The 13,293-nt window shown below is 43.4% G+C and overlaps 1 protein-coding gene across 1 annotated transcript in view; it reads right to left on the bottom strand.

Annotated features, from left to right (window-relative positions):
- Positions 1-266: 266 nt before the first annotated feature.
- The window catches only part of LOC138769640 (complement C3-like), a 71,088-nt gene continuing 58,061 nt past the window's right edge, over positions 267-13,293 (bottom strand). The window contains exons 28-38 of the mRNA XM_069948242.1: positions 9,959-10,114; positions 9,794-9,853; positions 9,612-9,702; positions 8,704-8,755; positions 7,560-7,647; positions 5,814-5,903; positions 5,279-5,384; positions 4,455-4,544; positions 3,098-3,181; positions 582-665; positions 267-420 (exon numbers count right to left, since the gene is read on the bottom strand). Coding sequence (XP_069804343.1) covers positions 275-420; positions 582-665; positions 3,098-3,181; positions 4,455-4,544; positions 5,279-5,384; positions 5,814-5,903; positions 7,560-7,647; positions 8,704-8,755; positions 9,612-9,702; positions 9,794-9,853; positions 9,959-10,114 — 1,047 coding nt within the window. The 3' untranslated portion in view covers positions 267-274. The remainder of the gene's footprint in view (positions 421-581; positions 666-3,097; positions 3,182-4,454; positions 4,545-5,278; positions 5,385-5,813; positions 5,904-7,559; positions 7,648-8,703; positions 8,756-9,611; positions 9,703-9,793; positions 9,854-9,958; positions 10,115-13,293) is intronic.

The following is a 13,293-nucleotide window of genomic DNA, read 5'->3' on the forward strand; positions in this document are numbered from 1 at the left end:
ATAGTATGGAGTGCTTTGTGACAGATGTAGCAAACCAATAATTAAAGGAGAAAAAAATATGTTTAATACATTGCTATAATAAAGTTATATTAGTTTTTAATATAAATTTATTAAAAATATATTATATGTATCATATGTACTTCTGGTGAATGGCAGCAGTAAGGGGCGACACGGCCCCTCAGCTTCCACCAACTTTTGTTTCCTCCATGTACGGGGAGGCTCTGACCATTCTCCTTATGAGCTTTATTCATAATTCACTATTTTTTACTGTCACTTACCCAGATGCAGTGTTAGTGTTCCACAGATCTTTGGTCACTCCCCAGATCACATAGTCTCGGCCTATCTTAAAGTCTAAGGCCCTCCTACATTTAGCATGAGTGATAAAATTTCGTTTTTGTCCAGTAGAAATTTCATCGGTGCCTGGAAAATTGGAGCATAGTAGCGTATAAAAGCTGTATACAGAGCACTATAGGGGAGGAAGGTGCGGAGACGAGGTCTACAAAGATGAGATTGTCATTTGTATTACATTATTGTGTGTACAAATAGATCAGGACATACATTATGCACAATGTATAACTTACCATGTTTAATGACTGTTTTGATTGTCATCACGTAGGTGTCAAAGTTATCGGCCTTCTCAATGGCGGTCAGTGTTGTCTTATAGACTGGAAATGAAACACATGCCGTCAATTCAGAGGATTACATGTTCCTAATATGATATATGGAAAATCTTCAGGGGAGCAAGCTGATCATTGAGCGAGCGGTTGGTAGGGTAGACGAGGAGGGGGAGGAAATTAGTACCAAGGGTTAATGTAGTTAGATGGACTGGAAAGTTTTTAAGGAAAGAAAGGCCTCTTCTGTGCCTCCAAAGAAAACTGCTCAGTAGGGTGATGACGTGAGGGCCTCAGTGTCAGAAATGGCAACCCTGGTGGATACTGGTCCCTCCAACATTCAAGAGCAGGGCTGCAGCAATAGTTGTAATTGCGACCAGGCCCTTTAGCTTGGGAGGCCTGTAACCCTATCCTGGATAGGAGAGCAGCTGTTTTGCATAGATCAGTATTAGTAATATGACTATTGATTATGAAAGGTCCCTAGTAGAGATGAGCGAATACGATTCGATCGAGATGATATTCGATTGAATATTGCGGTATTCAAAAGATTCGAATTCAATCGAGTAGTGTGACGAATACACGGGAAACATTCGAAAGCCCTCCCATCGCAGTTGGCGCTTTTTTTAATCCAATCACCATGCAGGGAGGCCGTGAGGGACCCTGGTAGTACGCACGCAGCGCGAAAACGGCGTCTACCCTCATTGGATGGCTGAATCACATGACCTCAAATCTTAAATACTTGGCTCCGCCTCTCGACTACAGATGCGCTTTCAACCTAGTCAGGGAGAGATCTTCCAGCAGGGAGAGATGGGTTTTAGTAGCGTTTTGGTTAGGCAGGATTACTACAGAACCCAAAAGTCCTTTTCAGGGCTAAAATACAGCGAAAAAGTCATCTCTGAATCCAAAGCTTCTTAGTGCTAAGAAATAGATGATATAACAGCAGCAGCGGGTGTATTCATTCCTGTACCGTGTGTACAAGTGACTTATACTGTCCCTGGTTTAGCCCACTAAGAGCACGTTATACATATTGTTCTAGTAGCCCACTAAGGGCACGTTATACATACTGTTCCAGTAGCCCACTAAGGGCACCTGATATATACTGTTCCAGTAGCCCACTAAGGGCACCTGATATATACTGTTCCAGTAGCCCACTAAGGGCACCTGATATATACTGTTCCAGTAGCCCACTAAGGGCACCTGATATATACTGTTCCAGTAGCCCACTAAGGGCACCTGATATATACTGTTCCAGTAGTCCACTAAGGGCACCTGTTATACACTGTTTCAGTAGCCCAGTAAAAGGCACGTGGTACATATTGTTCCAGTAGCCCAGAAAAAGGCACGTCATACATACTGTTCCAGTAGCCCACTAAGGGCCAAGGGAAATAACATTCGCACAGCATGACGTGTGATATGCGCGAATAACATGGCGCTCTACGGATGCACATTGGAATCATGTATGTAACGCTGCGCAAGAAATACGAACGAAATGTGTGAACATTGCCGTAAACGTTCGTAAAGCGTTCGCAAATATTTTTCCTTTGCAACTGCAGAGAGTGGCATTATACTGCAATTTTGGGGTGTTGGGTGCACCCAGGAATGCTCCCCAGTGTCATTCCGAAGGTGTTGGCATCGTTTAGGGAGGTTTCATGGGGGACTTCCAAGTGCCGAGAATTTTTTTTCCCATACACTATAATGGAATTGAATATTCGTTCGAATATTCGAATCTCATGCCTATTCGAATTGTAGAAAGTTGAATATTTCACTACTCGCTCATCTCTAGTCTCTAGGGAGGAACTTAAAATGTGTAAAAAAAAAAAAAAAAGTTTTAAAAAAGATATATATAAAAAACTTCAATAAGAAAAAGGGCAACCAATATGAAAATAAACATCTGGTATCACACAGAAGTGTCTGCTCTATCAAAATATAATGTCTTATCGTATGTTGGCAAAATGTAGGGGATAAAGGAAGCAGAGCCGGGCAGGCCCCTTATAGCTGCCACATAGGAGAACTCCAATCTTATCCCTGGCACAGAGTAGGATGGGGAATCCTTTAACGGGAATCTAAAATTTAATCTTAGACTCAATATTAAAGTGTACCTGTAGTTTATAAAAACTTTTGACATATCATAGAGACATGTTAAAAGTTTTGATTGGTCTGGGTCTGAGTGTTCACACCCACACCAATCGGGAGAGGGAGGGAGAGGATGTGCTGCAGCAGGTCGCCTCCCCGCTCTGTTTAAGAAAAAAAAAAACAATCAGGCTCCATAGACTTACATTATGAGCCAACTCTTTTTTCTAACACAGATTGGGAGTGGACCGTACTGCAGCGCATCCTCTCCCGGCTCTTTCTCCCGATCGGAACAGGTCTAAACACTGAGACCTGGACCGATCAAAACTTTTGACATATCTCTATGAAGTGTCAAAAGTTTTTACAAACGACAGAGTTATTTAAACCGTTCATTAATAACACCATAATGATCTCACCATAATCCACACCAGGATCACACGCCTTTGATAATCGAACAGGAGAGTCAACTTCTTCCAACTGCTGCTGCATAAAGCAATTCTCTGCCAAAGGAAAGAGGAAAAAAATAGGCCCTGAATTTTTACTCTGGCCATAGCAGTGCATGTGTCCCTGACATAAGATGCCCCCGAAATACGATAGATTCAACTAACCAGGGCTTCTCAGAGGCAACTGTTAGGTAAATACAGCTGCTCACATCCGTATGCTGGGACATCACTGCTCCCTGACATCATAGAAGGTACGTAAACTCCAGAAAGTATGGGCCATGATATCCCAGGTCCTTAAAGGAGAAGTCCCAGTACAGACTTTTTTCCCCCCAAAATACTAAGGAGGAGGTGGGTGAACAAAACATGTACTTACCTCCCCGGCTCCAGTGCTGGGATCCACTGTCCACCGCTCCAGTTCCTAGAAGCGGTCAGGAGACTAGGACACGGAGAAGAGGACAGTGGACCCCAGCACTGCAGCCGGGGAGGTAAGTGCATGTTGTTATTTTCAGCCACCTCCTCCCCGACTGTTGTGAAAAGAAGTCTGTGCCCGGACTCTTTAAAGCTAGGGGAAAGTGTAAAAGAAGGAGTGCAGGGGAGCTGATAAAGGAGAAAGAGACTCTTCCCTTAAAGTAAGTGTGTGTGTGTGTCTCTGTCTGTCCATCTGTATCTCTGTCTGTCTAATAAAAGGTTCTGTATACTAAAAGCAATCCCCTTTTCTCCTGTTCTGCATGGACCTCCTAGAATTACTTAGGCCACATGTTCACTCAGTGTTTTTTCCCCCATAAAATTTTAGTGGTGAAAACTATCCAAATAAGTCCCCAACCAGCCCTTTATGAAAGGAGATCATGGCCATTCGCCTTACACATGAAGACGCTCCATGTAGGAGTGAAGGTAGTTGTGGTGGGGGTGTTCAGCTTATAAACTGTTCCCATGCAGTCCTAATGTAGTGCTCTGTATGGTAACGGCCCTATTCCACGGATCGATTATCGGCTGCATTCGGCCGACAATCATCCCGTGGAATAAGAGGCAACGATCAGCCGACATCGTTCATGTCGGCTGATTGTTGAAGTCGTTTGTCTTTCAACATGTTGAAAGACAAACGACTCATTTAGCAACGATCTGCTGCCATCGCTCCATGGAACGCCGATCTGCTGCCGTCACTCCGCTATATCCTATGGGCTGCCGGATGATCAACGATTAATATTGTAAGTTGCGGGACCACTGTATATGCAAATGTTTAAAATTTAAATATGAAAATTCAGGATGTATCCAATGTGTTAACCTATTAATCTTTCAACAAAAATATTTCGGATAAGGGTCTTATGGTTACCTTCTACACAGCGGCACACTTCTCCTTGGCAGATTTTGCCCAGAAGTTTGCTGCCTTCCTCCGTGCGGTAGAATTTAGTGCAACGGTTTTCTGTTGGGCAAAAAAATCATGTAAAAATATTTCCAAAAATTTCTTTTTTTACAAATAGTTATGCCAGTACCAGGATAAATCTGCACTCATCTCTGATTTAAGACTCATACAACAAGCGAGAAGAGGTCAGGAGAAGACCGGGAGCATGCAGAGGTAATGTATAACAGTTTAGGGCAAGGGCTGCATGGACATCACTAATGATGTCCATGCAGCCCTTGCTAAATGATTATAGAGCCATGTAATAGGCCCAGTAAACGATTGTCGTATCGACCCTAACCTGGCATCCAAGCATAAGTGGCAAAAAGTACTTAAGGGGTACTCCCATCTAAAGAATTCATCTGTGAATTTACTCCATAGGAAATAAAATCTTTGGGACCCCCACCAATACTGAGACATTATCCATTGAATGAATGGTGCACAGAACTTGGACATGTTTGGCAGCCCCACAGAAAATTCATGGAGAACTGAGCATGGAGAGTACACCATTCCTTCTAGGATCATTTTGTTTTCTAGATTGGTGAGGTTCCCAATGGTCAACCGCCCCACCAATAAGCTTGTCATCCCCTTTACTGTGGATGTTACGTGTGAATGCAAACTAAAAAACAAAAAACTAATTCTACTTTTGACTTTCATGATGTAATGTAAAGCGTACATGACACCAGAGACTAAGGAATCTCGTGTTTTCATGGCTGAGGTATTAGAGGTTAAAGAGGCTATTTCCACTAGGATCTTACCTGGAGAGTAGTAGTCGTACACTGTGACGGAGCCCGGATGAATAAGTCCTACTGCAAAGTACTGATGAAGGTTGAATTTTAGACAGTCTTCCTCCTTATGTGAAATCTAAGAGTAATAATGAATAAAAGGGATTATCTAGTGGTTTGATGACAAAGATAAAGACAACCCATGGTGGGTGTATGGCCGCCAAGCTTTTACGGTAGATAGACATGCATATCTGGCTCTCATCATCATTTGTGCAGTCTATAGTTTCTATCATTTATCAGACACATCGGCTGGTCACTGGCCCTATGACACAGTGCAATATTGGTCTGATCGCCCTATGTAATAGGACTCTTAGACCTCAATAGGTTACGTACAGGATGAAGGAGGCGGGGTCATCAAGATAACCCAAGGCTATATACCATTTTGGGATATAAGTAGTCATAGTGGTGTTCTCCACCTCCGAGGAGATAATCTACGAGGTTTGGTCTTACAGAGAAGCTTCTGCTATGATGATCTGATCAGTCCATGCAGAAACAAGAAACGTCTTACCCGGTCAATGTACAGAATCAAGCGGCCCTTATCAAATGCTCCATCGTTGATCTCAAAGTGGGAGATGTATCTGTCCGCTCCTTTCACGAGCTGCAAATAAAGGAAACGTTCACTTGGACATTAAAACATCACTAAAAACATCCAAGAATATTACCGTGCAGACATATACGGCCACCAAGATGTATGACAGATCAGTTGGCTCCAACTAAAAAAGACATTTAAAGTACAGATGTAGCCTGTGTTAACTCGATCACAATGACACGTTTAACTCGACATTCTCATTGAGTGACTCCAAGTTACTCCATTAAAGGGGTTATACAGCGCTGCAAAAACATGGGCACTTTCTTCCAGAGACAGCCCCACTCTACGTGTATACGCTCTGGCCAGGATTCCTTTCACAATGTATGTTTTGTATAAATTATGGTAAATTGCAATGACGGACGTGATTTATACGAAACATACGTTGTGTGAACATGGCCCTAAGCTGGTCAGCAAGAAAACATATTATCACGTATAGTACCTGCAAAGAAATAGAGGATATGGGGAGCAGACTGGATATAACCCCCAAGGACTGAGAGTGGAGTATGTAACTTTCCCTACCCGGACCAGTAGCTCTTCTACCTGTAAATTATTAGCGGGACCAGTACTTCTGATGTCTGTAAATTATTACCCGGACCCTCGTCTTCTCTCTATAGTGTGTTGTCTGTCTTGTGTTGTTTGGTGTTCCACCTACTCAGGACAGGGACCGTCTCCAAGTTACCCGCTGCCATTTAGGGCAGAGTGAGGTAAGTAGGTAGGGATACCGCTCTGGATGTCAGTTTAGGGATCACTTCTCTGTGTCACTCTACCTGTTTGCTGACGGTTTCTAACATTGGGTCCCAGGTTTATTTACTACCTATCGCCCCATTTTCTATCATATTTACAGTGAAGCACCGGTCTCAAAATGTCCCGGCAGCCCACATGCTTGCAGAATGTATGTAGAGGCGCAATTCCGCTAGATAAATCCTGTACACCACAAAGCCTCTCCATGTCCAAGCAGTGAAATCAAATGTGGCACCCCCTCTGCGCGCGGCCATATTCCCCGCTACACCCCCTCCCTGTACCGCTAGTGCGAATGGAGCAGAGGGATGAGATGCAAATGGAATACAGTAATACCTCGGTTCTCTGTAACTCTTGCTCGGTTCTCAAACACTTTTTCAGCTCCCAGTCTTTAAGTACTGTATTACACTGGGCACTGTACAATGTAATATATGATACTGTAGGTAAGCATTGGTCGGTGCTGGAACCAATTAGACAATTACATTATTTCCTTTGGGAAAACACGGCTCGGTTTTCAGACTTCCAGGTTCTCAACTCCCTGGACCAATTATGTTAGAGAACAAAGATTTCACTGTATTTGCAAAAACAAGTGTTGGAAAACATATTTATTTGCATCTGGGCCTTCTTCACCACAAAATGGCGTCTGTACCACGTCTCAAATGTCCCCCTAAGTGTTTTCCAGCTCTCAGTCAGGGTTTATATTATTAGTCTACTCACAGAATAACCAAGAACTCCTACCTGAACCTTGTATGGAAGACAATGAGCCATGTAATAAATAGCGGCCAGAGACTGGATTTTATGATACTCAGCCCTTGTACACATACAGTAGCTAGTCTGCGATGAACATGGGTTTCTCCTCTCAGCCTGATCTGATGTCTAAGATATTCTTAATATGTAGCTGAATTGTCTCTAAATAATGATACTCACCCTATTGAGGTCATCTATATCTGGTCCAAAGCCGGTCATCATAGAGATATCAATGATAGACATGGTGGCATCAGAATCCTTAAGAAATCTGCAATTGAGGTTATATCTTTAGACTATTGAAATGAGAACTGATTGTGCATTATTCTATACTGTTCACTAGAGATGAGCGAGTAGCGAAATAATCGACTTTCAAGAATTCGAATTGAATAGGCACCGAGATTCGACTATTCAAACGAATATTCCCATTATAGTCTATGGGAAAAAAATTTGCAGCACTTGAAAATCGAAATTCGACCACTTGGAGGTCACCAAGTCCCCCATGAAACCTCCCTAAACGATGAAAACACCTCCAGAATGACACTGGGACATTAGGGGGAGCATGCCTGGGTGCACCCAACACCCCAAAATCGCAGTATAATGCCACTCTCCGCAGTTGCGAAGGAATAATATTTGCAAACGCTTTACAAATGTTTATGGCAATGTTCACACATTTCATTCGTGTTTCTTGCGCAGCGTTAAATACATGATTCCAATGTGCGTCTGTAGAGGGTCATGTTATTCGCGCGTATCACGCATCATGCTGTGCGAACGTTACTGGAACAGTATGTATGACGTGCCTTTTACTGGGCTACTGGAACAGTATGTGTAACGTGCCCTTAGTGGGCTACTGGAACAGTATGTATGACATGCCATTACTGGGCTACTGGAACAGTATATATCAGGTGCCCTTAGTGGGCTACTGGAACAGTATGTATCATGTGCCTGTGCCGAGGGTCCTTTATTGCACACAAGGCACTGAGGAGGGAGTTATGTGTCTTACCTTCCTCCTCAGCAACTGTTCCCGCGCTGTTAGTAGTTGAATCCTCAGCCCGGAGCACCATTAGGAGCACTGCCCCAACCCTATAGCGCTAAGATGGCCCATCTGCTCCATTGATTATCATTAGAAGGAGCCCAACGGCTTGGTGCTATGGGGGCGGGGCAGTGCTCCTAACAGTGCTCCGGGCCGAGAATTCAACTACTAACAGTATGGGAACAGCACAGAGGAGGAAGGTAAGACACATACCTTGCTCCTCACTGCCCCACGTACAATAAGGGGCAAGTTAGACAGGCTCATAGTTTCCCTTTAACAATTTCTGGAACCTACCTGGTGCAGATAGTCATGGACACAGTTGATATGGCCCCCTCTGGTCTCCTAGCTGTGTGAGAAAGTGTAAGAATAAATCACATTTCATCTGATTTCACATAATATAGAATTGGACAGGCTGGTTGCTAGGGATAAACTGCCTAACAACCACAGTTTCCTACGTAATGGATAGCAGAATATCCTTAGCAACCTATCTGACCAAGATTACTTTCCAAGAATTGAAAGAAAAAAAAAAAGTATCTTTTTTCTATAAACAGCGCCATTGTTATCTATGGGTTATGTCATGTGGGAGGGGCGAGACTGCAATACAAGGTCAACTTTTACACACCAACATAACCAACGAGCGGCCATCATGTGTATGACCAGCTTAAAGAATATTCACCAAAACAATGCTATCTAACCTATCACCATCATGTTAAAGAGCAGGAAGAGCTGAGCAGATATATATATATATATATATATATATATATATATATATATATATGTATATATATATACGTTTGTGGGAAAAGATTCAGTATAACTATCAGTATCTTGATTGAAATCCCTGATCGTACTGTGGTAAGGAGTCCAGTGGGCGGTGCCACTCAATGGGCTGGACTCTTTAGCATGGAAACATTAGAGAGTTCAGTTATATTGAATCTTTACCCATAAAGATATATATCAATCCGCTCAGCTCCTTCTGCTCTATAACATGATGCCGATAGCCTGCATAGAATTTTCATGGTGACATGTTCCCTTTAAGCCATCTGTCGATAACACTTTTTTATGGACGGAATAAAAAAATTGAAGGTTTAATCGATTTTCTGCCCAGGATCTCATCTTTTCACATCTCCATGTCATGAATTATTCATGTAAAATGCCAAAATACTGACAAGCATTCATAAGAAAACAACAAGAAATGTTACCGTGAGGCTCGTCCTTAATGGTCACCGACAGATCAAAATTGTTGCATTTATTCTCCTCCTCTGTTTCGAGAATGTTATATACAGATAATACCTAGTGGTCGAAAAGAATTATCTTGAATGTTCAACATACTATAAGTAAATGTATTAAAAAATAACATTGGTAAAATCTAGTCTTCTCTTACCGTCAGAGTGCCCTGACCCTTTCCTGTGGCATTGACTATGATGTCTCCAATTAGAGAAGTCTGCAAAGAAACAGATCAAGTCACAAGAGTCCAGAGAAATGTTATATCTGCCCAACCAAAGTAACGATTGTTCGCTCAGCCTCCATCACATCCCTGGGATCTTACCTCCTCCGTTCGGGCCACCAAGGCATTTTGTGGAATGAATCGAACTGTAGTTTGGGTTCTTCCTGGAAGTTTAACTGTGACAGCCATATCCAAGTCTTTGACTCTTGGCACATCTATCAGGTACTGGGAAAGGGCTTCAAACTGCATCATAGTAGCCTAGAGCCAAAAGATTCATAGAGGAAAGATGACATGGTTAGAACATCACACTATAGAACTAGGCTAATTTTTAGAGATGAGCGAAAGTTCAGATCATCAGGTTTGCCAAACTTTAACCCCTTAAGGATTGGGCCAATTTCGATTTTTGCATTTTCGTTTTTTCCTCCTTGTGCTTAAAAGGCCATAGCACTTGCATTTATTCATCTAGAGACCCACATGAGCCCTTATTTTTTGCGCCAATAATTATACTTTGCAATGGCAGGTTGAATTTTTTCATAAAGTACACTGGAAAACCAGAAAAAAATAAACGTATTGTGAAATTGAAAAAACAAAAAACAAAAAAAAAAGCATTTTGTTTATTTGGGGGGTATTTGTTTTTACCCCATTTGCCCTGGGGTAAACTGACTTGTTATATATGTTCCTCAAGTCGTTACGATTACAAGAATATGTAACATGTATAACATTTATATTATCTGATGGCCTGTAAAAAAATTCAAACCATTGTTAACAAATATATGTTCCTTAAAATCGCTCCATTCCCAGGCTTATAGCGCTTTTATCCTTTGGTCTATGGGGCTGTGTGAGGTGTCATTTTTTGCGCCATGATGTTTATTTTCTATCGGTACCTTATATGCGACTTTTTGATCGCTTTTTATTACAATTTTTCTGGATTTGATGCGACCAAAAATGCGCAATTTTGCACTTTAGGAATTTTTTGGGCGCTTACGCCGTTTACCGTGCGAGATTAGGAATATAATAAAATAATAGTTTGGGCGATTACGCACACGGCGATACCAAACATGCTTATTTTTTATTTATTTATTTGTTTACTTTTATTTATAACCTGGGAAAAGGGGGGGGGGGGTGATTCAAACTTTTATTAGGGGAGGGGGCTTTTTATTGACAACAACACTTTATTTTTTACTTTTACACTTATACTAGAAGCCCCCCTGGGATAAGAGTTATTTCCGCCCAGGGTTATGGTTATTCCCCCTGGGGTTAGGGTTATTCCCCCTGGGGTTAGGGTTATTCCCCCCTGGGGTTAGGGTTATTCCCCCCTGGGGTTAGGGTTATTCCCCCCTGGGGTTAGGGTTATTCCCCCCTGGGGTTAGGGTTATTCCCCCCTGGGGTTAGGGTTATTTCCGCCTGGGGTTAGGGTTATTTCCACCTGGGGTTAGGGTTATTCCCCCTGGGGGTTAGGGTTATTCCCCTCTGGGGTTATGGTTATTTCCCCCTGGGGTTAGGGTTATTTCTCTCTGGGGCTAGGGTTATACCCCCTGGGGTTAGGGTTATTCCCCTCTGGGGTTAGGGTTATCCCCCCCCCCCCTGGGTTTAGGGTTATTCCCCCCGGGGGACTTCTAGTATAAGCACTCTGATCTCTCATTGAGATCTATGCTGTAGGGGGGGCGATCTCTGCCACTAGACACCAGGGATCGGCTGCAGCAAGTAATCGGATGCAGCTGTCAACTTTGACAGCTGCATCTGATTACTTGATTAGCGGGCACGGCGATCAGACCATGACCGCTAATAGCCGCGGCCCTGGGCTACATGCGGCACCCAGGACCCCGGCAGTTCAGAGCGTGGCCCCGCTTTGAACTCCCTTACCGACCACAGGGTGTAAATATACGCCCGCGGTCGTTAAGGGGTTAATGTGAAGTTCTGTTTTGTGCCGAACTAAACTTTAACGAGCTGCTCAATATACTTACATGTCCACCCTCCCCCGGGGTCTTTCTTCTCATACCCTAGTTGCTACACACATAGACTGAGATGTTGGCACTGTCAATGTTACATGTTCTAGTGGTTAGGAGACAAACTAGAATGACAGCAAGAGATCCAAAGAGAAGAACATCTGCACGGACAGATCATCAGATTAGAAGAATGGCGTGTAATGGTCCATGTCACACACCAAGTCTACGTTATTAAACAGTGTCTACACAAGTCATCAGAAGGTGCTTGCATGACACTAGGCTACGGGCCAGACTTTCAGTTACAGGTATTACACTACCACATTCAAAGGCTAACATGGTGCCGAGCAAGATGACAATGGAAACTGGGATGGAGGTTTTATCTCGGACATACTGTCGGACATAGCTTAATGTATGGTAGCCCTCTAGTCTTCATAGTCTTCATTTCAGGTACATTAGCAGCTCAATGTTACATTGATGTTGGTCATGAAACCTGCGGTACTAGGGATGAGCTAACCGAACCGAACTGTTTTTTGTGAATATCAAGATGTGTGATGTCTCCCGTTAGGTTGAGACCTTAAAGGACAACTCCGGCGAAAAAATTTTTGGGCTTATTTAACACACATTACAAAGTTATATAACTTTGTAATGTGGTTAAATACCCGGTCTGGCCCCCTTCCCCCACTTTCCGACCCCCAACCCCCCACCCCGGAAGTTAAAGAATGTATACATTACCTATTACGGTCGTCACGGTCCTCTTCTCTGGTGTCGGGTGACGTCAGAGCTGGGGGCGGTCCGGGTCTTCTTCCTCTTCGGCGTCTTCATTGAGAGTGAATGGGAGAGAAAAGGCTGCTGGTGCACATGTGCACCAGCAGCCTTTTCATTGGCTGGAGCGCATCACATGGCTTCCAGCTTGCTCAGCCCTGATTGGCTGAGCTTGCTGGAAGCCATGTGATGCGCTCCAGCCAATGAAAAGGCTGCCGGTGCGCAAGCGCACTGGCAGCCTTTTCTCTCTCATGGACCCGGAAGCAAGAGACATCGCTGGACGGCGGAGGCAGGTGACGGTGAGGCGGACGGCGGGCGAATGGAGTGGCGATCGTCACCGGAGGGATGGTGAGTATGGTGTCTGTGTGTGTCTGTGGTTTTTTTTTTGGGGGGGGGGTCCCGCCGGAGTTGTCCTTTAAATTAGTCTCCTAAGATATACCTGGGTGCTGCCTAATCAAAAATGTATTATGACAGCTGTCTGTGAGTATTAACCAAGACACATGAAAGCAACTTCAGTGTTCAAGTTTATATCTTTACAATCGGTTCAAAAAAATAGGAGAACCCCGTTTAGCCGCAACAACAAAAAGTTAAAGAAAAAAAAAGTCCCATCACTGTCCAAGACGTGCACCCCAGTACTGATGTATGGTCCTTTAATTATGGGCAAGGGCAGTACATGTCTGTTAGTGCCCATTGGGTCAACATTCCCCCAGAAGACCATCAAAAAGTTAG

The sequence above is a fragment of the Dendropsophus ebraccatus genome, chromosome 1, assembly GCF_027789765.1.
Source record: "Dendropsophus ebraccatus isolate aDenEbr1 chromosome 1, aDenEbr1.pat, whole genome shotgun sequence".
NCBI lineage: Eukaryota > Metazoa > Chordata > Amphibia > Anura > Hylidae > Dendropsophus > Dendropsophus ebraccatus.